The sequence below is a fragment of the Aythya ferina genome (genome assembly GCF_964211825.1).
Source record: "Aythya ferina genome assembly, chromosome: 6".
NCBI classification, from domain to species: domain Eukaryota; kingdom Metazoa; phylum Chordata; class Aves; order Anseriformes; family Anatidae; genus Aythya; species Aythya ferina.
The window spans coordinates 34385895-34408012 of NC_140303.1; the positions used below are offsets into that span (position 1 = coordinate 34385895).

The 22118-nt window shown below is 67.7% G+C and overlaps 3 protein-coding genes across 6 annotated transcripts; 2 read left to right on the plus strand and 1 right to left on the minus strand.

The window, feature by feature from the left end:
- Positions 1-351: 351 nt before the first annotated feature.
- CRYBA2 (crystallin beta A2) lies at positions 352-9314 on the plus strand. 4 transcript variants are annotated; one of them, XM_084522860.1, is made up of 6 exons: positions 352-3832; positions 6774-6832; positions 7214-7384; positions 7590-7731; positions 8705-8847; positions 9048-9314. In XM_084522860.1, exons 1-6 carry the CDS (start codon positions 3614-3616, stop codon positions 9193-9195), a joined length of 882 nt encoding a protein of 293 aa, XP_084378986.1. In that variant the 5' UTR covers positions 352-3613; the 3' UTR covers positions 9196-9314. The 4 variants fall into 4 exon arrangements, with proteins under 4 accessions (XP_084378986.1, XP_084378988.1, XP_084378987.1 ...); XM_084522862.1 differs by lacking the exon at positions 6774-6832 and having other exon boundaries at positions 3691-3871; XM_084522861.1 differs by lacking the exon at positions 6774-6832 and having other exon boundaries at positions 3736-3832.
- Positions 9315-11786: 2472 nt separating this feature from the next.
- FEV (FEV transcription factor, ETS family member) lies at positions 11787-15538 on the plus strand. Its single transcript, XM_084524543.1, has 3 exons — positions 11787-12283; positions 12919-12993; positions 14359-15538. Exons 1-3 carry the CDS (start codon positions 12232-12234, stop codon positions 14868-14870), a joined length of 639 nt encoding a protein of 212 aa, XP_084380669.1. The 5' UTR covers positions 11787-12231; the 3' UTR covers positions 14871-15538.
- Positions 15539-20572: 5034 nt separating this feature from the next.
- Positions 20573-21845, minus strand: CDK5R2 (cyclin dependent kinase 5 regulatory subunit 2). Its single transcript, XM_084523689.1, has one exon. It carries the CDS (start codon positions 21706-21708, stop codon positions 20710-20712), a length of 999 nt encoding a protein of 332 aa, XP_084379815.1. The 5' UTR covers positions 21709-21845; the 3' UTR covers positions 20573-20709.
- Between the last annotated feature and the right edge of the window lie 273 nt (positions 21846-22118).

Below are 22118 nucleotides of genomic sequence, written 5' to 3' on the forward strand. Positions count from 1 at the left end.
TTTTTTTTTTTGTTCCACGGTCCCTCCCCACCCCGCGGTGCCCATTTAACCCGCCCCTGCTCTGTTTGGCTTTCCCAGGCAGCAGGTGTGGAGCATCCAACCACCCGGACTTCACCCCACCGGAGCTGGCTCGGGGCAGCGGCGAGGACATCGGCACCCGGCCGGGGATGCGGGATGGGGACGGGGCTCCTGGCAGCACCCCCAGCCCACCCTGTCCAAACCCGGAGCGACTTCTGCACTTGCCTGGCGTCGAGCCCCACGTGCAAGACCTGACCTGAACGTTTTGTTCGTTCGGCTCGCGTTAGGCAGGTCCAGCCCATCTGCAAGCACCCGCGCCACGCCGGGGCGGCACGGCCCGTGCGCCACGCGGCTCGCAGCCCACGCCGAGCGTGCACACCCCTGCGGGACGCGCCGGCTGGTTTGCAGCAGGTGCGACCCCGTGAGCGTGCAGCCCGTGGGACACACACGCAGCACGCAGGGTGGCACGGGTGTGAAGCTCTCAGCAGGCAGTGCCCGCAGAGGACACAGCGTGCGTGCACCACGCGCGAGCGCCACGGGATGGGCACGCAGGGCACGGGACCCCCGTGCCGTTTGCACACGTGGCAGTGGTGACAGCCGGCAGTGCAGGCAGGGACAGGCAGGACACACACGCTAGGTGTGCCCAGGGCAGGAGAGGAAAGCCACCCACCCGTGGCACGCTAGGCACACGTGTCCCAGCTGCCGGCAGCAGCCTGGCCGTGCGCCCGCCGGCAGCAGGGCGCAGCTCCAGGTAGGTCTCAACGGTCTGCTGGCACCGAGGGAGCCACCGGGGAGGGAGAGCAAGAGCAGGGCAGAGGATTGGAGAGGTCGCATCCTTTCCCTGCCTGTGTGCTGGGCTGCCCGGGCCAGGCACGAGGTCCTGCTGCTGTCCACGCTGCTATGGAAGGGGCTGGGGGGACCTGGCAAGCTGCGGGGGGCTCCTCCAGGACAGCCCCCTCAGTGCCCACCCCACGCTCAAAGCACGCTGTAGGGCTTGACCTGGACTTCTGCTCCCCTTCCTGGCCAGCACAGAGCCCGGGGCTGCTCCTTGTCCTGCGGAGACAGCGGGGAGTCCTGGAGAGCTGGGACAGCGATGGAGCAGTCCAGGATGCGCACCGTGCCTCTGTGCTGGCCGTGCCTGGCTCTCTGCCTTTTTCCTGAGAGCCCCGAGCAGCTCCTGTCCTGCCCCCAGGCACTCCCCACAGGCACTCGTGCTTCTTTTTTTTTGGCATAGGATCCAGCTGTGCCCAGGGACGCGCTGAGCTTACCGGTGGGTCGTGAGCCCTGCCTGTAGCATCACCAAACACCACAAAAGCTGAGCCTTGTGCGCTCGGGCTGATTCCTGCTGCTTTCCCCCATCCCCACCTGGTCCGCGCTCCCTCCTGAGGTGCCTCTGCAAGGGATGGAGATCAGGCACGTCCCCGAGCAGACGCTTGGAACATCTCCAGCAGGTGGTGGGGGGGGAAAGCATCAAAAAGCACAGGGCGAGGAGCCCCCCCACCCATCTCCCAGTAGCCAAGCGCCCATCCCAGCCCGGGGACAGCCAGCACACGGCGTGTTGACACTGCCCAGAGGCTGCCCATCACGGCCCTGCGGCCGCGGGCTGCTCCGGGCCATGTCTCTGGGCTCTGTCTCCTGCCACCAGGCCTGGCAAAGTTGAAAAGCTGAGAAAGCACAACACACGCCCCGCCACGCACAACCCCCTGCAGCTGCCCCGGGATCAAACAGAGCACGATTAGCAGCGCTGAGCAAAGCCAGACCCCACTGCCCGCGCTGCTCCAGCTGCCGCACGTGCGTCCCCGCGGGGGCACAGCCCCGCACAGATCCTATCTGGCGCAGCGGGGCACGGGAGGTGCTGCCCTGCCGCCTCGCAGACTCCGGGCTCTGTGGGGCTGCGTGGTGCCCTAGCACAGCTCAGGTCTGTTAGAGACCATGGGGTGCCCCAAAAAAGCCTCTTTGGCTTTTTGGGGTTTCCTGGCAGTGGCTGGAGCCAGACGCAGTGTCCCACAAATTGCCCCCAGCTCCCTTTCCTCACGCACCGTCCCCAGCTCCCGTGCCACAGCCAAGGCTCTGCCAGGCTGGCAGGTGACAAGGCACAGGGGAAGCGGTGTCACCACGCGCTGTCCCCCGCCCCACCAGCCCCAAAACGGCCATTTGCATCCCGCGGGGCTCCCAGGGCCCCGAGCTGGGGATTTGCATGGTGCGGGAGGATTTGCATGGTGGGGAGAGCAGGGCGCAGGAGGAGCGCTGCGGAGGCACGTGCGCCCCAGCCTGCGTTTGCATAGAGCTGTGTTTGCGTGCAGGTGTGCGTGCGTGTGCTTGCACACGGCTGCGGGTGTGTGCACGGCTCCGTGCGTGTCTGTGCGCCCTCGTTGGGTGCTGGCCTCACGTGGAGCCGGCCGTGCCCGTGCCGTGCTCGCTGCCCCGCGTGCCGCTGCGTGTGCGGCGTGTGCAGGGCTGGCTGTGGGTGCGAGGAGAGGCGTGTGCTGTTCCTTGGTGAGCTGCGTGTCCTGCCCAGCCCGGATGTTTCGTGCCATCCCAGGATGTGCTAAAGGCAGCCGGCTGCCCTCTGCACCCCGGTGCCACCCGGAGGGGACAGCCCGGGGACCTGCCGCTGCACCCAGAGCCACCGGGGATGTGTGGGGACAAGCACAATGGGAACCGGGGGCTGACCCTCCCCGAACAGCCCACCTCTCCCCAGCATGTTCACCACGGCTCTGCCATGCCTGGAGGAGATGCTGGGCTGAGCAGGGGCTCCCTGCCCTGGCAAGGTCACCGTGTCCCTGTGCTGGCACCACTGTGGGTGCCCAGCCAGCCTGCAAGGTCCGGGCTAAGGAGACTGAAACAGAGCTGGGATAATCTGGGAGGTGGGGGTGTTGCTGAGCACCTCTGCTTCTCCCCAACCTGCTCCTGGCCGTGGGGAACGTCAGACAAGAGTGGTGGCAGCCTGGCATCCTCCCCCCTGCACCTGGGGGGAGTGAACCCCTATGAGCAAATTGGTTAAGGACTGAGGGTGCAGCCTGCCTGGGGACGAGGTGCTGAGCGGCGTGCTGGGGCTGTCCCCGCTATTGTGCCGTGCTGGGGAGCCCCAGGGCAGGATGTTCTGTGCTCTGCCCTCGCCTGTGCTGCCTCCTGATAGCTGCTGGAGGAGGGGAGTTGCAGCTGCCAGGCTCTCATCCTGGTGCCTGGATGAGTGTCAGCCCTGCTCGGGATAAAAAAAAAGAAGCCGACAGCTTTGCTGGTGCCCTGCCTCTGTCCTGCAGCTCCCCAAGGCACCCTCTGTTTTTTCAGGAGTGAGCCTCACCCGCTCCTGCCTGGCTATCCCCAGCACGGCCAGCTCCGGAGGTGCTGCAAGGCTTTTGGGGTCACCCTGGCTGTCCCCAGACTCCTGCAGCTCAGGGGAGAGGACGAGCACAAGGTCAGGCAGGACCTTGGCCAGGCATGGGTTGACCTGGCACCTAATGGGTCTGAGGGAGATGGGAAGGGGGAAAACCCAAAAACAACTCAAAGAAACCCAAATCTTTGCAGCCAGCACCCCTACGGCAACCCCCTTGTGCTGTAGGGGGAGCTGGGACGTGGGATCCATGCTTAACCCATGGCACCCACGGGGACATTTGGGGTTACAGGCAAGAGGCTGGCAGCAGCAGGCTCCATTTCAGGTCAGGATCAGCCCCTTTTGGGGCAGCACGGCCGGGTTTTGTCCCGCTGTCGGGGCCGGGCTGGCGCGGGGCCGCAGCACTTGCCAGCTGCTCGCAGGCAGGCTGTAATCCACAGGCAGGAGGTGAGCAGCTGGCGGAGCCTCCCTGACCTTCAGGTGGGATTAATCCCCATGGGAACAGCGGGGAGCAGGCAGGTGAGGCCACGGCTCCCTGCGGCAGCGTGGGGACCCGGCAAGGCTGCCGGGGCTGGGGGGCACCGAGCGTCCCCAAGGCGCTGGGGACAGCTTGCCACCACGCTCAGGCAGGGCAGGTGCTGGGTGAGGGGCTGAGCGTGGCCCCCAGGAACCCCAAGCTCCTTGGGGTGGCCGCTGGGGACAGCGGGTGGCCAGCTCCGGGGTGCAACGGGGACGGGCGCGGTGATGCCCGGGGGGACCCCCGTGCCTCAGGGGTTTGTGGTGTGAGTGCTGCGTGTGGGAGCTCATCCCGGGCACATCTGCGGGGCTGTTTGCCACCCCGGGGAGTTTCCAGCTGTGGGGACGGGTGTGTAGGGAAGACGGGTGTGTGGGGTGTGTGCCAGGGCTCCTGCTGCACCAGGGCGCACGGCTGGCAGCCGCCTGGTGGGTGCCCGCAAGCGTGTGCCCGCGGCCAGCACGGAGAGGGGGCAACAGGCAGCGGGGTGCAGCGAGCATCAGCTGCAGGGTTCGGGTGCCTTTGGGTTTGTAGGGACCCCACTGGGATTTACGCATCCTCCTGGGGCTGTGTTCAGAGCAGCCCTGGAGGGGAGATGCCTGGGGAGGGTTGTGTGCGTCCCTGCCGAGGAGGATTTCCCCCAGCCTCGCTTCTCTGGGGGAAAAAAGGAAGAAAGAAGGAGCAGCGGGGCTGGGTGGGGGGAACGACGCGCTGCCCCTGCTCTAATCAGCCAGCCCCTGCAAATAAAAGCCACCTGTTTCAGGCCTGGCAGCAGGAAGCCATCCCCAGAGCAAACAGAGCGCCAGGCAACTGGGAAAAAGGCAAACAGGGGCCGGCACCGGCTCCATCTGCTCCCTCCCGGCCCCAACCCTGGGTCTCCAGCCCCTGGGGGCGACAGCGCAGCCCCGAGTGGGGTGACTCCGGGGGTGGCCGTCCCGGTTGCCAGCCCAGATGCCCACAGGGACAGCGGGAAGGGCTGCCACGAGCCCCAGATGTGGTGGCAGCACCGGGATGTCCGGGCAGAGCCGCGTCCCCTCCTGTGGGACCGTGCCCGAACGGCTGGGGACCGCAGCGGGGGAGCGACCCCATCCCCGGGGCTGGTGGAGAGAAACCCGATGGGGCTGGCGGAGGGAAACCCGATCTGTTTTGCTGCTGCAGGGAACAGGCTGAGCCGGGAGGGACGCGGGGACCTTATTAAATTAGCCTATGCAGCAGGCCCTGGGCGAGCAGCTGCCCTCCTGCAGGCTCGCTGCCTGCACCCCACAGCTCCTGTCCCCCTCCTGCTGGGGGTCCTGGGGGCTGTAGGGTGACCGAGCTGCCACCTGGGGATGCTGGGTGGGGATGGGGAGCACCCAGCACCGCCAGGGGTGCTCAGTGGGGCGCAGGTTGTGTCAGCACCCTGGGGTGCCCGGGGGAAAGGCTCCGGGCACGGGGAGCCCCCCACCAGCTGCGCCCTTCTGGGGGTGCCGAGGGGGTGTGAGGCACATCCCAAAGTGTGGGACAGGGCAGAGAAGCAAGGATATGGGGCAGAGCCTGCAGCTGGAGGTGGCTTTCTCCTCTCTGCCCTTCTCCAGATGCTTTTGCTTAAAGGTTTGTATGGGGCTGCCCATTAGGGCACAGCACCGGTGCCCTACAGATCCTACAGCACCATATCCAGCATCCCACACAGCTCACACCCCATATATCCCACAAAACCCATTGCAGGGGCAGGGTCTCCATCACATACCTCACAGTGCCCCCCACCCCGTAACCTCAGGCTGTCCCCACACCCCACAACACCCCATAACACTGCCCCACACCTCTGCTCTGCATCCTGACCCATCCTCCCCCAGGCGATGGGGCTGCCCAAATCCACCCCACAAGAGGATTTGTCCCCCACAAGGGGGACAAATGGGGACGTGAACGGGGGCAGGGAGGTGGATGGAGAGGTGTGGGAGACCCAGATGGATGGACCCCAGCGGGATGGGGTTGGGGTTTGGGGTGGGGAATCGCTGCCATCCCCAATCCTTCCCCCACCCTCTGCTCCCCCCGCAGCTCCCATCCAAGGTGGCGCAAGCGGAGGGGGTGTCGTGTGTGTCCCCCCCCCTCGCCATCTCCTGTCCCTCAGCTGCAGCCAGCTCCAAGCGCTGCCAGGCTGCACCCTCTGCTGGGGACAGGAGGCAGCGGCAGGGGACAGCCGGGGGGGGACACGGGGGCAAACAGCAGGGAAAGAGGTGCTGCCGGTGCCTGGGGGGGACGGGGACACGAAGGTGACCGCGGGTCCTGCTCCCTGCTGTCACCCCTTGGTCCCCAGCCCTGGCTGAGCAGGGGACGGAGCCGCCAGGCGCAGCCGTGCGGGGACACCGCGAGGAGCACTGCCACCAGGACCCCCGTTTGGTCCTCAGCCAGCCCTGGTGGGGCCGGGGATGTCCCCGTGGCACCTCTGTCCCTGCTCTGGTCCCCTCCTGCCGTGCGCCATCCCCTGCTTGGGTGGGAGACGCGGGGACCCTTGGGCACGGGGACGCGCCTGGCGCATTGCAAGCGAGGAGCGGGCGGCAGGGCACGGGGCTGGAGGAGGGGGGGCTGCACGGCTCCCCGAGCCCACACCGGCCAAACCCTGGCAGTGCCACGTCCTCACCCAGCTCCTGGGAAAGGCAGCAGCCCCTAATCCCCGTGCCGAGCGGGGGCATTGTGCGGGGGCAGAAAGGAAAGCGGTGCGTCAGGCCCTCGGCCCATTGTGCCCCTGAGCCCCTGCGCAAACACAGCCCGGCTCTTGCATTGTCAGCGCTGGGAAGGGGGGGAAAACGGGGGGGAGACTCTCTCGCCACGCTGCCTGAGTGGAATGGACAGCGGGTGGGCACCCCGGCACCCCCCCACCCCGCTGACACAGCGCCTGCCCCCCCTGCCACCCCCATTTCGCCTATATAGGGCCCGGGGAACAGCCGGCCCCCGGCACCGCCACCTTCGCCTCTGTGCCCTGCGACCGAGTAAGTACCAGGCTGTGAGCCCCCCCCCAACGCACAGCTGCTGCCATGCCACCTCTGTGCCCCCCCCCAGGAAGCCCCCGACCCTTGTGCACCCCGGGTGCGGGGTGCTGCGCTCCCTGTGTGGGTGCAGGGGGGGGTCAGCCTGGCGAGAGGTGCTGTGATTTGGGGTCACGGCCACCCCTCTGTTGGGTTCGGTGAGGAGGGTGGCAGCACCCGGCTAAATCTCATCACAGGGGGGGAGCAGAGAAGTGGTGGAAGCCCCCCGGGCACCGGGGGTATCAAACGGAGAGACGGGGTGCTGCGAGTGCAGCGGGAGGGAAGGGGGCTGGTGGCACGGGATGGGGACGCCCTGCCCGGGTGACGCCGGGGCTCTGCCTGCAGCCAAGCTCCCCGCATGACCAGCGAAGCCATGGACACCCTGGGGCAGTACAAGATCACGGTGTGGGAGGAGGAGAGCTTCCAGGGCAAGCGCTGCGAGTTCCTCATGGAGTGCCCCAGCATCATGGAGCGCGGCTTCCGCAAGATCCGCTCCATCAAGGTGGAGTCGGGCCCGTAAGTGCACCCCCCCTGCACCTCCCCGGCACCTTCCCTGCCACCGGGCTCCCCCGGGGGGGACTGCTCGGGAGCTGGGATCATCCAGCTCCTCCCTGGGCCTCACCACGCAGCCTCTCCACCTTGCGCCGTGCCTCGGTTTCCCCGTTTGCCGAGCGGGGCCGCGTCCCTGAGTGCCACCCCCCCCATCTCCTCTCCCCTGCAGCTGGGTGGGCTTCGAGTACCCCGAGTACCAGGGCCAGCAGTTCATCCTGGAGAAGGGCGACTACCCCCGCTGGGAAGCCTGGAGCGGGAACAGCGGCTACCGCACCGAGCACCTCCTCTCCTTTCGGCCCGTCAAGTGCGCCGTGAGTGGCGGGGGGCTGGGACGGGGACAGCGGGGACAGGGGGTGGGTGTGGGACGGACAGGGGGACGTGGGGATGTGGGACGGAGGGGTGGCTGTGCGCATTGGCTCCCTGCAAGCGTCCTGAGACGAGCTTCGGGTCCAAAACGCAGCCCCAAACCATCCCAACTCCTGCTCCGCGCGTTGGGGAGCCACCTCCCGGGATGGGGTCCCCATATCTCACCTCCCCCCCCACAACCCTGGCTTTTTGGGGGGAGCAGAGGGGAGCTGAGGAGATGCTCGGGGTGCATCCTCCTCCCCCCCGGGGTGCCCGAGCAGGCGCAGCCTCTATCTCTCCATCTGCAGCGGTGCGGGTGCTTGCGATGCCGGCATGTCTGCGCCTCGGCGCGGGGCGCATCGTCACCCTCCCAACCCCCCCAACTTTTAATAATCCCCAGGCAGATATGCTCGGGCTTTAATAAAGGGGCCGAGATAAGATCGCTCCTTGCTGGCAGGGCTGCTCCGCGGTGCAGATGGATGCGCATGGGGGCTGGGAACATGGTAAGGGGGGGGATAGGACGGGGAGGGGGGGGACAGTGCGCATCGCTCAGTGTCCCAGCCGTTAACTCCTGGGTGCCCAGCGCCCAGCCAAACCCTACAGAGCTTGGGGGGGGCTTTTTCGGCAGCCTGCCTTGCCCTGCAGCCTCGGGGAGTGGGAGGATGCTGGGGGCAGGAGCCCGTGTGGGTGCAGGGGATGTGGCTGCCCTCACCAAAGCCTGGTCACCCCCCCCGGAGCTACGCTTGGGGACCACAGGGACACAAGGGCAGCATCCTCTGGGCAGCCTGGGGGTGTCCTGGCGAGGCTGAAGCACCCCCCTTGTGGGCTCACAGCATTGCAAAAAAGCCGGGCAGGGTCCTGAGGTGCGCCCTGGCGTAAAAAAACCCCAGTGCCACGTCCCCAGCCGCCCCGCTGAGCCCAGCCCCGCTCGCCCCGCAGAACCACAACGACAGCAAAGCCACCCTGTACGAGGCCGAGAACTTCCAGGGGCACAAGTTCGAGCTGAGCGACGACTACCCCTCGCTGCAGGCCATGGGCTGGGGCAACAAGGAGGTGGCATCCATCAAGGTCAACGCTGGAGCGTGAGTCCTGCTGCCGGGGAGGGGCGCAGAGGGAAGGGCGTCGGAGAGCACAGCCCCACGGATGGGGGACCCCAAAATGAGGGGCCCTCCCCTTGGAAATCTGCGCCCTGGGGGTGTTTCTGTGCTCCCACCGTGGGGACGGAGAGGATGGGAAGGGGGAAGGTGGGAGCGGGGGCTCTGAGCCTGGGCTGTCCCCGCAGGTGGGTGGCGTACCAGTACCCGGGCTACCGGGGCTACCAGTACGTGCTGGAGCGGGACAGGCAGAACGGCGAGTACAAGAAGTACAGCGAGTACAGCAGCCAGGCCCACACCAACCAGATCCAGTCCATCCGCCGCATCCAGCACTGAGCAGGGGCAGGGCGCGCGCCCCGCAGCCCCCCCCCCCCCCCCGGCTGCCGTGCCAGAGACCCGTACCTGGTAGCGAATAAAGGCATTTGTCAAAAAAAAAAAAACAAAAAACAAAAAACAACAAAAAAACACACAAAAAGGGGTGTTCCTGCCTCTGCTCTGCTCCTCGGGGGCTGTGGGACCCCCCCCGTGGGGCAGGGTGCCTCCACCCTGGGCTCTCCGCACGCCACCTGGGTCCCCTGGTCCCCATAAACTGGGGGGCGGAGGGGCTACAAAACGGCTCCTACCCCTCGGATGGTCCAGCTGGGGAGATGGGGGCATGTTGGCCTTGCTGGGGGGGGGATTTGGGGGGGTCGGGGTGCTCCCAGGGTGTGTGCTGGGGAAGGTGATGGCCACAAAGCCTTCGGGCACCAGGTCCCCAGGGTGGGAGAGGGGTCCCCAGTTGGGGCAGCGCTGGGGGTGCTGGCTCACAGAGGGGGGGGGTCCTGGGGGGTGCTGGGGGCCAGCAGGAGGGGGCGCAGGGCAATGTCCCGTTCGAGGTGGCAAAACCCAGGGCTGGGGGGACGTGGGGGCAGGCGAGGGGGCTCAGCTCGCTGCTGCCAGCACCCTGGGGGCCGGTTCCCCCGTGTCCCCCCCCCCAGCCCGGCCACGCCACCACATCCGTGCCAGCATCCGGCTCCGGCTCCGCCTGGGCACACCGGGAGCCCCACCCTGCCTCCTCCTCCTGCACCCTTTCCCAGCCTCCTCATCCTCTCCCATCTCACCCCCCAAGCTGTCCCGGGGGCGCACAGCTCCCCTCGGCACCCCGAGGTGCCCCCCACACCCAGGGCACGGCAGAATCACCGGGTGCCGGGGTGCCCACACGGGTGGCCTTGGGGTTGCGCCCAGGGGAACGTGGGGCTGGGGAGGGGCTGGGATGGGTTTGGGGTCTCAGCCACCCCGATATCGATGTGCACACCCTGTACCCACACCCCCCTGCATGCGTGCACGTGCATAACCACGCGTGTTGCACGCGTGAGCTTGCACACCAGCGTGCACCCCCCGTGCGACCCGTGCCAAGGTGCCAGCGCCCCACACGTCCCCCCAGGGCCACGCTGTGGGGCTGCGTGGCCGCCACCAAGCCTTTCCCAGCCCTCCCCTGTCCCCACCCCGCCACGGCCCCACGCAGCCCGGCCTCTCCCCCCTGCACAAACACATTCCTGCACACCGGCCGGGCTGCGGCCAGCCCAAGGCCACGTCAGCTCGGCGCTCTGCTCCACGCCGCCGGCACCGCAGGTGAAGCTGTCCCGGGCTCCAACCCCCAGGGCTGACACGGGGGAAGATCTGGGAGGGGGGCCCAGGGAAATGTGGGGGCTGCTCTGCCTTGTCCTCAGGGGGTGAGAGAGCTGGGGGGGGGGGAATCAGGGGGTAAACTGCCTGGGTGCAGCTGTGGGTACGGTCCCCAAATCCCCCCCTCCTTGATTTTCTTTCCCCATCCCTTGGGTCCCCATCCTCCTTGCCCCTCAGCCCCCAGGCCGCCCCCAGCCCCCAGCCCCATCACACCCCAGGTGTCCCGCAGCCCCCCACACCCAGGGGTCCCCATCTCATGCCCCCAGCCCCCCCCTATTTCCATCTCCCCCGGCCCTAACACTGCCCAGCACGTTCCCTCTGCCACGCAGGTTCCCTGGAGCGGGATCCTCGCCACCGGGGCCAGCTCCCGAGGCTGCCGGAGGGGAGTTGTGGTGGCCGTGCCCCCCGTCCCCACCCCACCCCGCCGTGTCCCGGGCTTGTTTTCCGTTGCCTGCGGTTTGTTGCAGTGACTCAGGCAGCGAAAGCAAGTCTGGGGGGCTGCGGAGAGGCTGCACGGTGTGCGTGGGGGTTTGGGGGGGCTGGAGATCACCCTAAAAAGGCTGGGGGAAATTTGGGGAGGCGTACAGGGGGCTGCGCTCATCTCTCCCCACCAGCGTCTGCAATCTGTCCCCGATGGGGATGGGAATTGGGGTGGAGGGAGGGGGCTGGCTGGGCACCCACAGAACCCCAATTTCAGCCCGGTTCCCAAGTAATAACCATGGGTCTGGCATGAGCGCGTCCCCCTTCCCATCGGGTTCACGCCTCAGGAGGAACATTTTGGAGAAATCCTGCCGAGCCTGGAGCCAGAGCTTTAACAGACATCAGCGAAACACCGCGGGAGGCTTCGTGGGCTGACCACTGGCTCAGTCCTGGCCACGGGGACGGAGGTGGCGCTCGGAGGTGGCCCCGGTGGCCACGGGTGTCTGTTGGGAGCCAGCTTGCCTCAGCCCCTTTCCCTGCTGCGAGTTTCTCCCCCAGTCACCCTCCTGTCCTCGCAAGGCACCCGAAACACCTCTGTCCCTGCACCAAGCTGGCCAGAGAGCGCTGGCATCTCCCGGAGCCCACAAAGCCCGATGGCAACGGGACCCTGCGGGTTCGGGACGGTGCGCGGAGCCGCAGACCCTAACCAAGAGGGGCCAGAGGTCGGGACGGGACCGGGGACCCCAAGGATGCGCCAAGGCCGGGGGGCACGGGGGTGACGCTGGGGGGTGACACGGGGACGGGGGGGCCGTGGGGAGGCCGTGGGGAGGCCGGGGAGGGGAGGCCGGGCCACGGCGGTCTCCAGGCAGTGCGGGAGCCCCGCTCGCAGCCGGGATGGCAGCGCCGTGTTTGCCAAGAGTTAAGGAGGCGGAAGAGGCAGGAAGCGGCCCGAGCCGCTCTCCATAGAAACCCGCGGCCGTGATTAAAGTCTGATGCGGGCCCGATAGCGGGCTGGGGTAGGGGGGGGGGAAGGACAGCGCCCGCTTTAATTACAGCGGAGGAAATTGCTGGAGCCGGGGCCCCGAGCCCCTGCGAGTTGCTTGGAAACTCCCCCCCCCCCCTCCCCTACACCTCCCGCCTCCCCCCCCCCGGCCCCTGCCCGTCCCCTGCCCGTCCCGCTGCCATTTATTCGCCATCAGCTGCTCCCTGATAAAGTGGAATAATAATAATAATAATAGGGGCAGGAATATTAAAACATGCAGCCCGCGGGCCGCCCCCACAGCTGCCATGAGACGCGGCGCCGGAGCGGTGCCACTGCTGCTCAACATGTACCTGCCAGGTACGGGCGGACCCCCCCCCGCACCGCAGCGCACCCCGGCCCTCGCCCGCCCTGCCCCGCCGTGGCCCCGCGGCCCTTCCCCAGCCCCGGCACCCACCCGCCCACCCACCCATCCCTCCGTCCTGCTTTCCGTCCCCTCCATCTACCCAACGGCCCTTCCATCGCGCCGTGCTCCCGCCGCCCTACTCGTTGCCTGCCCATCCATCCTTCCACCCTTCCACCTCCGTCCGCCCTTCCCTCCATCCCTCCGTCCACACGTCCTCCCTCCTCGCCCCCCGCCACCCGCCTCGCCTCCTTTCCACCCTACTTTTCTTTCCCTTTCCCCACCCGTGCGCTCCCTTCCCTCCGCGCTCGTCCCTCCGTCTCCCCCGTCCAGCCACCTCCTCCCCCAGCCCCGCAGCTCTCTCCCTCTCTCCCTCCCGCCGCCCTACCCCAGCCCGTGGGATTTTCTATTCCTATTTAAAAGCTTCCCCGGCTCTGTCGGAAATCGGATTTCCTTTTTCCTGGACGCGTTTCCTGGCTTCGCCGCGGCGGCGGGGCAGGCGAGGGGGAGCGGCCGCCCGGGGGTGGGCGCCGGGGGGTCTCGTTCCCCCCCTCACCCCTCCCCAGCACCCGCTCCCCTTTTTGTCCCGCAGATCCAGTCGGGGAAACTTTGTTCAAAGACGGCAAGAGCCAGGCGTGGGGGTCCCTCAACCCAGGCGTGCAGAAAGGTAAGAGCCCCCCTGCCCCTTCCCCACAGCAGCAGGGACCCCCTGGGCACACAGAGCCCCCCGCGCCCCGTGGCCAAGCCACCTTCCTCTCCGCGTGCCCCATCCGTCGGGGCTTTCAAAGCTCAGGCCGGGATGATTGCCACCCAAAACCAGATGGGGAAGGAGCCGAGCCCCCTGACAGCCGTCCTGGTGCGCCAGCGGTGCTGCCAAAGCCCCATGGGGCAGAGCACGGTGACCCCGGGTCCCCCCCTGTTGCTCCGGGAATATCTGATGGAGAGGGGGCTGCCGGCCAGCCCTGGAGCTGAGGGGGCTCCTCGGGGCTTGGGAGAGCTGGTTCGGGGAGCAGGAGAACGGGGGTGCAACTGGGGAGGGCGCTGCTGGGGCACGGGGTGGCTGGGAAGTGATGGATCCCCCGGGAGCTGGAGCCTTCCCCTGGGAAAAGCCATCCAGGGACACGAGGAGCAGCCTGGAGCCTCCTGGGGGGGCATGGGGTTATGTGGGGCCAGCACCCGTTCACCTGCCTGGAGAGGGGATAGGGCTCGGGGCTTGCTCTGAGCTGCAAAAGGGGAGCCCTGGGTTCGGGGTGGGAGCAGGGCGAGGCTGGGGCTGGGGGGGAGCCCTTTTACCTCCGCATTGCGGACTCTGCCCGGCCATGCCGTGAGAGCAGAGCCTTTTAGGATCGCTGCAGGACTCCCCGGGGAGCCGCAGAGGCAGGACTGAACCTCAACACCCCACCCCAGCCCACCCCAGCCCACCCCACCCGGCCGCACCCCCAGCACGGGGTGGGCGCACCAGAGAGGGGAGAAACACCGAGAGGTGCAGGGGGCGAAGGCGTGGGGTGGTTCCTGGTGAAGGCACGGCCTCGGGGGGTCCTGCAGCGGGGTGGCTGAGCGGGGCTGGGGGTGCGGTGACCCCAGAGGGGACAGTTCCCCTCTGGAAACAGGGGACATTGGTGCCCGATTCAGCCCCACGGAGGGTCCCGTCTCACCTGCTCTCACCTTCCCCTGCACCCGCTGGGCAGCCAGGGCTTGGCTCGGGGCAGCATTGCTCCCTGGTGTCAGCTCCCCCGGGGGGGATCCGTGCCCCTGGAGGTGTCCCGTGGCACCAGCCCATCTGTGGGGACACGGGATCAGGCCCCGCTGCGGCTTCTTTCGGCCTCCAGAGCCCCCGTGGGGTCCTCTCCTCCTGCCTCGGGGCGCAGGATGCCGCAGGGATGCTGCGAAGGAGACGCCAGGATGCCAACACCCGCGCCCCGAGCGCAGGAAAAACGCACCCGGGGGTGGGAAGGGGGGCGACGTGGCAGGGGGCGAAGGGGCACATCCCGTCCCCGTGCCCTGACGGGGAGCTTTGACCTCTCCGGGGCAGGCAGCGGGCAGATCCAGCTGTGGCAATTCCTGCTGGAGCTGCTGTCGGACCGGGCCAACCTCAACTGCATCGCCTGGGAAGGCACCAACGGGGAGTTCAAGCTGATCGACCCCGACGAGGTGGCGCGGCGCTGGGGCGAGCGGAAGAGCAAGCCCAACATGAATTACGACAAGCTGAGCCGGGCGCTGCGCTACTACTACGACAAGAACATCATGACCAAGGTGCACGGCAAGCGCTACGCCTACAAGTTCGACTTCCACGGGCTGGCCCAGGTCTGCCAGCCCGCCGCCCCCGAGCACGCCCTCTACAAATTCCAGGGCAACCTGGCCCCGCTGCCCTTCTCGGGCATCTCCAAACTCAACCTCATGACCTCCGGGGTGACGCCGGCTGGTTTTTCCTACTGGCCCGGCTCCAGCCCGTCCCTCTACCCCGGGCACAGCCTGCAGCCCTCCGCCCCCTTCAGCGCCGTGGCAGCCTCCCACCTCAACAACATGAACAACCACTACCATTAGGGGCTCGGCCGCTCCAGGAGGTCCCCGTCCCCACCCCGGTGCCGTCCCCGGGCGCTGTGGGGCTTGGGGAGCTCGGCGGGGTTATTAGAGGGGTGCAGGGGGGTGGGATGCTGCGGCTCTGCTGGCGGTGCGGTTGAGGTTCGGAGAGGGGCGCGGGGTGGCCGCGGGGCAGTAGGGTTTCTTCTCCCTGCTGTGGGTGGTTGGAGGGCAGAAGGCGTCTGGATTTTAGGGTGAGGGGGGAGCCACGGTTGTGGGAACGCACGGGGATGCCTAAAAGAGGGGTGCGAACGGGAGGGAAAAGCGTGGGTCCTTCCCCAACCACCCCCCAACCCACAGCCCCCGCTGGTGCTTAGCTCTGCCCCCAGCCCGTGCCCACCCTCCTCCCTCTCCTCACCTTGCCCGGGGGTGAGGGGCCCTCCCTGCAGCCCCTTGGCCCCCCCCAACCCATCTCCAAGGCACGAGGCTGGGTGGAGATGGAGCAGGAGAAGGGACCCGAGCAGGGCTGGGAGCACAGGGCACCGAGGGGTGGGCTTGGGGCTCTCCCCCCACCCCGTGCCCGAGGAGCTGCCCCCCTTCCAGAGCAGGACTTTGAGCCAGTGGCTGGAGAAGAGCCGGGCTCTGCCAGGCAGGGAGGGATCTGGCTTCAATAAAACCGAGAGGTGCTGTCACCGTGTCTGCTCGTGCGCCCAGGGGGCTGGAGAGGGGGGCGCAGCCCAGCACACCCCTCCTTGGCAGCCACAAGGTGTCCCCCGGCCCCAAGCAGGGCCACCAAGCCCCAAAGTGCTCAAGGGGACAGCCCAGCCTGCAGCTGGGTCCTGGGGGAAGCCCCCAGCCCCTTGGGGAGGTGGCCAGCCCCCAGCCCCATCCCAGATCAGGGCAGCCCCACGGGTGGTGGCTCCGTGCTGACCCCTCTGCGTCCCTCCGGTGTCCGGTCACACTCGTAGCCCCGCTGGCATCTGCTCAGCATCATCCTCGCGGCCCTAATCAGCTTAAGGGAGGGGGAGCTGATGGCAGAGTCTCCTCCGGGGAGGGCACCGGGGACTGGTGCTGCCGGCACGGAGCCCACGCGTGGCACGGGGGGGAAGGAAGATGCAGGGGGGGCGGGGGTCCCTTCTTCTGGTGCCCCTGAGCCCTGCACAGGCTGGTCCCGAGGGGACCAGCTGCGGGGCTTAGGTAACAGCGTGACGCAGGGCAGGACGGGGATTAAGGGATATGGGTCACTAGGAGCTGCCCCCCCCCGCCACCATCCCGCTCCTGTCCCTCTGCCAGTGCCCGCGCCGGGGAAGCCCAGGTGAGCCCCCGGCCCCAAAAGCTCCCCGCTGGATCAGATCTGGGGGCTCCACACCGCACCCCGACGCAGCGGGCTGATGCTGAGGGCTCGTCCAGCTCTGCGCTGTCCCCAAAAGCTGGGAGGTCCCCCCTCCCTGTCCCCAAACGCACCCGGCGGTGACGGCAGCCGGCAGGAAGGTGGGGGCACCCACGCAGGACCCGGCGATGCTCTGCCCGAGGATGCAGCCAGCATCACCATGGCAACTCGGGATGCTCCCAGCGCACGCAGCCCCCTCCACATCACACTTTTTTTTTTTTTTTGGGGGGGGGGGGTGTGAGGAGCATCGCCCCCACTCCGGTGCCCTGGGCTGACCCTGCCCAGCAGCAGCGCTGCTCTCATCGCTCCCCCGAACCGTGGCTCGGAGCAGACTGCAGCAAAATCCTGCCAATGGGCGAGCGGGGCCGAGCCCGGCACGGCTCCGGTGGGCGGCAGGGACCGACCCCGAGGTGCTTGGCCCGGGGGGGTGATGTGGGAGCATCGCCCTGGGCAGTGGGGGGCTCGTGGGGGGCACAGCCCGGGTGGCTCGGTGCGCCCACCAGACCTACCCGCTCCTCCCTGTGCCCAAATACACGGCACGGGGAGGGATCGGTGCCTCATGGAGGTGGCTGAGAGGATGAGGATGAGCTGGAGGGGGGGCACAGCGCTGCCCCCCAGCTCTGCTGCTCATCCAAAATGTGCCCCCAGCTTGCTGGAGGATGGTGCTGGGAGCCCTGCGTGGGGGAGCGGGGTCCCAGAGGGCTCATCCTGTGCCGAGCCGGGAGCAGAGCACATGGCCTGGGAGCTTTTTGTGTTGCTTTGTGATTAAAGGCAGGAGGAGGGTTTTTTATGTATATTTTATATATATATTATATATCTTTTTGTCTGGCTTCTCTTAGCCAGCAGCAGGGCAGGGCTGAGCCTCGCCTCGCTCTCAACACCTTGCCCAGGAGGCGTGGGGACCCCTGCGGTCCCCCCACATCCTCCCAGCCCCACAGCAAGGGATCGGAGCAGGGGTGCTGAGGAGCCCCTCTCCTATTTTAGCCGACGTGCATCATTCCCCGTGACGTGTATCGAGCCCCTCTCCTATTTTAGCAGCTCCCCCATCACACGTATCCTTCCCCATGCTGCCCAGAGCCTTCGCAGCACCGCCAGGTCCCGTCTGCGCCAGGGAACCGTGGGCTGGCCGCGTCCCCACCCTCCTCCCCCCCCCAGCTTTCCAAATTCCCACTCCTTTACCCTCCTCCCTGCCCCGCACAGCACCCCCCGGCAGGCTGCTGACTCACATCCTCTCTCCAGACGCCACCTCCCCTCCGCCTGGCTCCCTGCGCACGCTTCGTGACTTAGCGGGGCTCTGCAGGAGCAGGCGCTGGGGCTCCAAAACCTCCAAACCCTCCAGGGAAGCAACCCTGGGGTTTCCCAAAGGGTGCTGCTCTCCCCCTGGCACGGTGTTGGGGTGCTGGGGTCTCCCCGAGGCAGCCCCTGGAGCTGAGGGGTGCTCGTGGGCACGGCCCCAGCGCCTCCTGTGCCGGGGCTGGGACCCCCCTGTCCTCCCCAAAGCACCACCTCGCTGTGGCTGCTCTCCCCCTCACCGCATTGCCCAGAAGGAGGGGAAGGAGGCCAGCCAGCACCCGGGTTTTTGGGCAGGGACCGCTGGGGAGCTCCTCGGTGCTGCTCCTGCCCCGCTGTGGCGCTGAGACCTTGGGCCGGACTCCGCCGAGGGCATGGGCTGGGCTGCGGGGAGGACTGGATTAAGGCGCTAATGCCAGATTAAGCTGTAACGCAGGACTTCTGACGAGGGAGAGGCACCCGCTCCAGCCCTGCGCCCCTCCAGGGCTTCAGCTGTGTGAGGAGCTGGCTCCTCGGGGTGGCACGGGGCAGGGAGAGGGGCAGCGCACGGCCACCGCTCTTCTGCATGTCACAGCAGGGCTCCCAGGCTCTCCCCACCGGCCCCAAATTCTCTGGGGCCAAGCAGGCATCCGTGGGGCTCACCTCCACCCAGAAACCCTCCCCGGCGCAGCAGAGCAGCAGCTCGAAGCCGTGATGCCCAGGCTGCTCCCGCAGAGGCAGGCACCCTCCTTCTCCAGCTGCCCTCAGGAGCACCTTATCCATCATCCTCGCAGCCCACCTGGGCATGGGTTCAGCTCTGGGCAGAAAAAAACCTTTTCTGGGGGGCTACCAGCCCCAGGGCTCATCCCCCCTTGGCCTGGGTGGCAGCAGGAGCTCCCTGCTCCCCCCGGCAGCGGCACGAGGTCCCCTGGGGGAAGGGAAAGGCAGACATCGCTCCCCCCAGCAAGGCTCCGGCTGAGCCACGCTGCGTATTGAAATGCACGGGAGCACCCGAGCTCGTCTCTCATTCCTTGACATTTCCAGAGACTCCAAGCTGGCTTCAATTACCAGCCTGCAATTAGCTCTTCCTAAATCCCCCGGCGAGGGCCTGGCACTCTTAATCAATGAAACACAAGGGAGGAGGGGAAGGACGCGGCCTCTCTGCAGCTGGAAGCGTTTTAAAAGGCCAGGACTCGGGGCTGGAGGGACCCCGAGAAGGTCTCTTAGGGGATTTGTAGGGTGGGAAACCTCCGTGAGCGTTAGCACTTGGTTCGGCTCCGGAGCAAGAGGGGCTGAAGCCCCGCTGCCAGGGTAGAGGAAGGAAGGGGGATAGCCAAATGTGGGGTGGGGAGGGCTGGTGGGCATATTTTAGTGCAGAAATCTCCCCATAAGGTCACCGAAATGTGGAGATGAAGGAAAAAAAAAGCACAGGGGAGGGACGGGGAGGGTGGGAGCAGCGCAGGGTGCGCGCAGCACCCTGCCAGGTCAGGCGCCGTCACGGGGACATCTGTGCCGTCTTCCTGGCCGTGCAGCTTTGGCTGAATGAGCCAGATTGGGCCTAATTAGCAGCTCTGCTGATGCACACAAAGGTAGGGAATCCAGCTTACCCTCCGTGACCTGCAGAGCCAGCACAGCCCTTCCTGGCTGAGGGGGGAGGACGGGACGCGAGTGCCTGGGGAACACCGGGTGCCAACCCCACCAGGGGAGCAGGTGCTGGGGATCCTGCTAAAGAGACCCCAGAAAAATGGGTACCTGGAGTGGCAGCAAGCAGCTGGGAGGAGGAAAAATAAAATAAAATAAAATGAAAAAATAAAAAATAAAAAAAAAACCTTCCCTTTCTCCACCCTTTCTCCCCGGGGTGCGCAGAAGCGCAGGGCTGGCAACTGGGCTGGCACCAGAGCTCGCCCGGCCCTGCGGAGCAGAGCAGAGCAGAGCAGAGGCAGGAGGCGAGGGTGGGGTTGCTGGAGGCGAAGGAAAGGAGGTGACGTGGGCCCTGGGATCCGGGTTAAATTCGTCGCAGCAGGCAGCCGCCAGGCGGTCCCATCTGCCACGCAGGAGGCACGGAGAGCGCCCGGGGAGCCGGGGGGGCACCCGGGAGGAGCAGGGCTGGGCTCGGGCACGGCAAACAGCGGGGATGGTGTGTGTGTGTGTGTGTGTGTGTGTGTGTGTGTGTGTGTGTGACCCCACAGCTCGCACCGGGGAGGAAGGTTCCCTCTGAGAATGGGCTCCCCGCGCCCCCCCCCGGGAAGGGGCCACCCCCCAGCACCCCCCATTGCACCCCAGCAAGTCCAGGGAGCCACCGCCAGGCCCATCCAGGCCGCCTCTTTATTCTCCAGTGAAGCAAAGCAAGAGGAGAGGCCCCCCCCCTCCCCAACCCCAGCAGCCCCCCCCCCCCCCAGCCCTCCTCTGGCACATACACCTTTCCCCGCAGCAAGCCGAGGTGGGGAGGGGAGGGGGGGCGAAGAGGGAACAAGGGAACACCGCTCACCCCACAGGTGCCCTGGCTTTGGGGAGGGGGCTCAGCAGCAGGGTGGGGGGGGGGGGCGAGGAGAAGGGATGCTGCAGCCCCCCCCTCAGCATCTCAAACAAAGGGGTGAGCGGGCTGCTCCCCCCAGCTGAAGGACCCACCGGATGGGGGGGGGGACCCCCCACACCCCGCTGCCTTCCCCCAGCAGGGATGGAGGTGGCAGCAGGGACACAAAGCCCCGCGCCCCCCCCTGTCCCCCCCCCTCTTTCCCCGCCGCCCTTTGTCTGCCCGGCTCCGCCGCGGCGGCTCCAGCACCGCGGACAGCTCCGGCGGGGGGGGCCCGGCGCTGCCGGGGGGGGGTCCTTGGGGTGCACGGGTTACCAGGAGCACCCCCTAGCCCCCCCCCTCCTTCCCCTCCCCACCTATATATATATATATATATTTTTTTTTTCCAAAGAAAACATCGGCAGCCTGCCCCCCCCATCCCCACCCCATTGCCCCCCCCCCGGTTGCCCCCCCCCAGCCTCCATCCCGGTCTTCTCCGCCGTGTGGGTGTCCCGGAGAGCTGGGGATGGAGAGAGAGGAGGAGGGGGGGGGAAAGAGGCCAGATCCGGAGCAGGGAGGGTCCAGGCAGCATCTCCACGGGGAGGATTTTTTTTTGGGGGGGGTAGGATCTTGAAGGGGCGGGGGGATCCAGCAGTCCTTTTGTCCTCCCCCGCCGGGGGCCCGGTACCTCCCTAGCGGTCCAGGCTGATCGTCCAGTGCTTGGCCCCGTCTCTGGCCTCGCCCTCGCTCTTGAGGTCCTGGAAGAGCTGCGTGAAGTAGTGGGGGTCCGCGTTGATGCGCAGCATCTTGGCGCTCAGGCGCTGGATGATGCCCAGGCAGCGCTCCCAGAAGCGGCCCTTGTCGCCCTCCACCAGGAAGGGCTTGAGCGGGTAGGAGATCTCGTTGCCCATGTAGGAGTAGGCGAGATAGAGGCAGGTGAGGAAGGCCGCCTGCAGCTCGGCCTGGCTGCCGATCTCCTCGCCGCGCAGCGCCTCGCGGCACAGCAGGTAGACGAACACCAGGTTGGCCGGGGTGATGAAACCCTGGTCCTGCCAGCCCTGCAGCAGCAGCGAGCGGTCCACGCTGCGGAACCAGGCGATGAGCTCGCCGGGGCTCAGCTCCTTCAGCCGGTAGCAGCGGCGGCACACGAAGTCCCCCAAGCAGCGCAGCAGCTCCCCGGTGGACGCCTGCACCACCACGCGACGTGGCGAGCCCGGAGCCCGGCTCCCGGCCGGCGGCGGCGGCAGCGGTGGAGGTGGCGGAGGGGGGGGCGGCGGCTGCTTGGCCCCCCCGGAGCCCGGCTGCAGCTCCTGGGGCGCCGCCGAGGGCACGGTGGGCACGGGCACGGCCAGGGGGCCCTGCTTGGCTCCGTCCCCCAGCGACTTGCGCAAGTTCTCGCGGTTGCGCTGAGCCACCAGCGGGTCGGGTTGGCCCCCCGGGACCCCCCCCGGGGCTCCACCGCCGGGCTTGGGCGTCACCTTCTTGGTGCTCTTCTTCTTCTTGGCCGAGGCGGCCACCAGCCGCTTCCAGGTGAGCGCCGAGATCAGCACCCCGGGCCTCTTCAGCCGGCTCTCGCCCTTGCCCGGCACCCTTCCCGGCTGCGCCTTGTCGCCCAGCAGCCCCCCGCCGCCTCCGCCGCCGCCCCCCTTGCCCGAGGAGGCGGCGGGGGACAGGGAGAGCACCGTGCCCATGCTAAGGCCGAGCGGGGCCCATAGGAGGCCGGCGGCTGCGGCTTCGGGCTGGGGGGGGGATGCCGGAGAGGCGGCCGGCACCGGAGCCGCGGTACCCGAGGATGCTCCGCTTCTGGGCTCCGTGCCCGCCGCTGCAGCCAGCCGCGGCCCCGCCGCTCCCCGCCTCCCCGCCGCCAGCCAATCCGTGCCGCACCGGCTCCCGGTGGGTTCCGCCTCCCCCCGCCGCTAGGAGGTGGAATTGGGGAAGGGGGGGACCGGGGGGAGCCGGCCCCGAGCGGCCGCCGCCCCGCCGTGACCTTCACGGGGCGCTCCCGGTCCTTGCGCTAAGGGGGGACCCCGAGGGTTAAGGGGGTACCCGGGGGGGTTGGGGGCACCGCTGAGCCCTGCCTGGTCCCGTTCTGGTGGAGTTG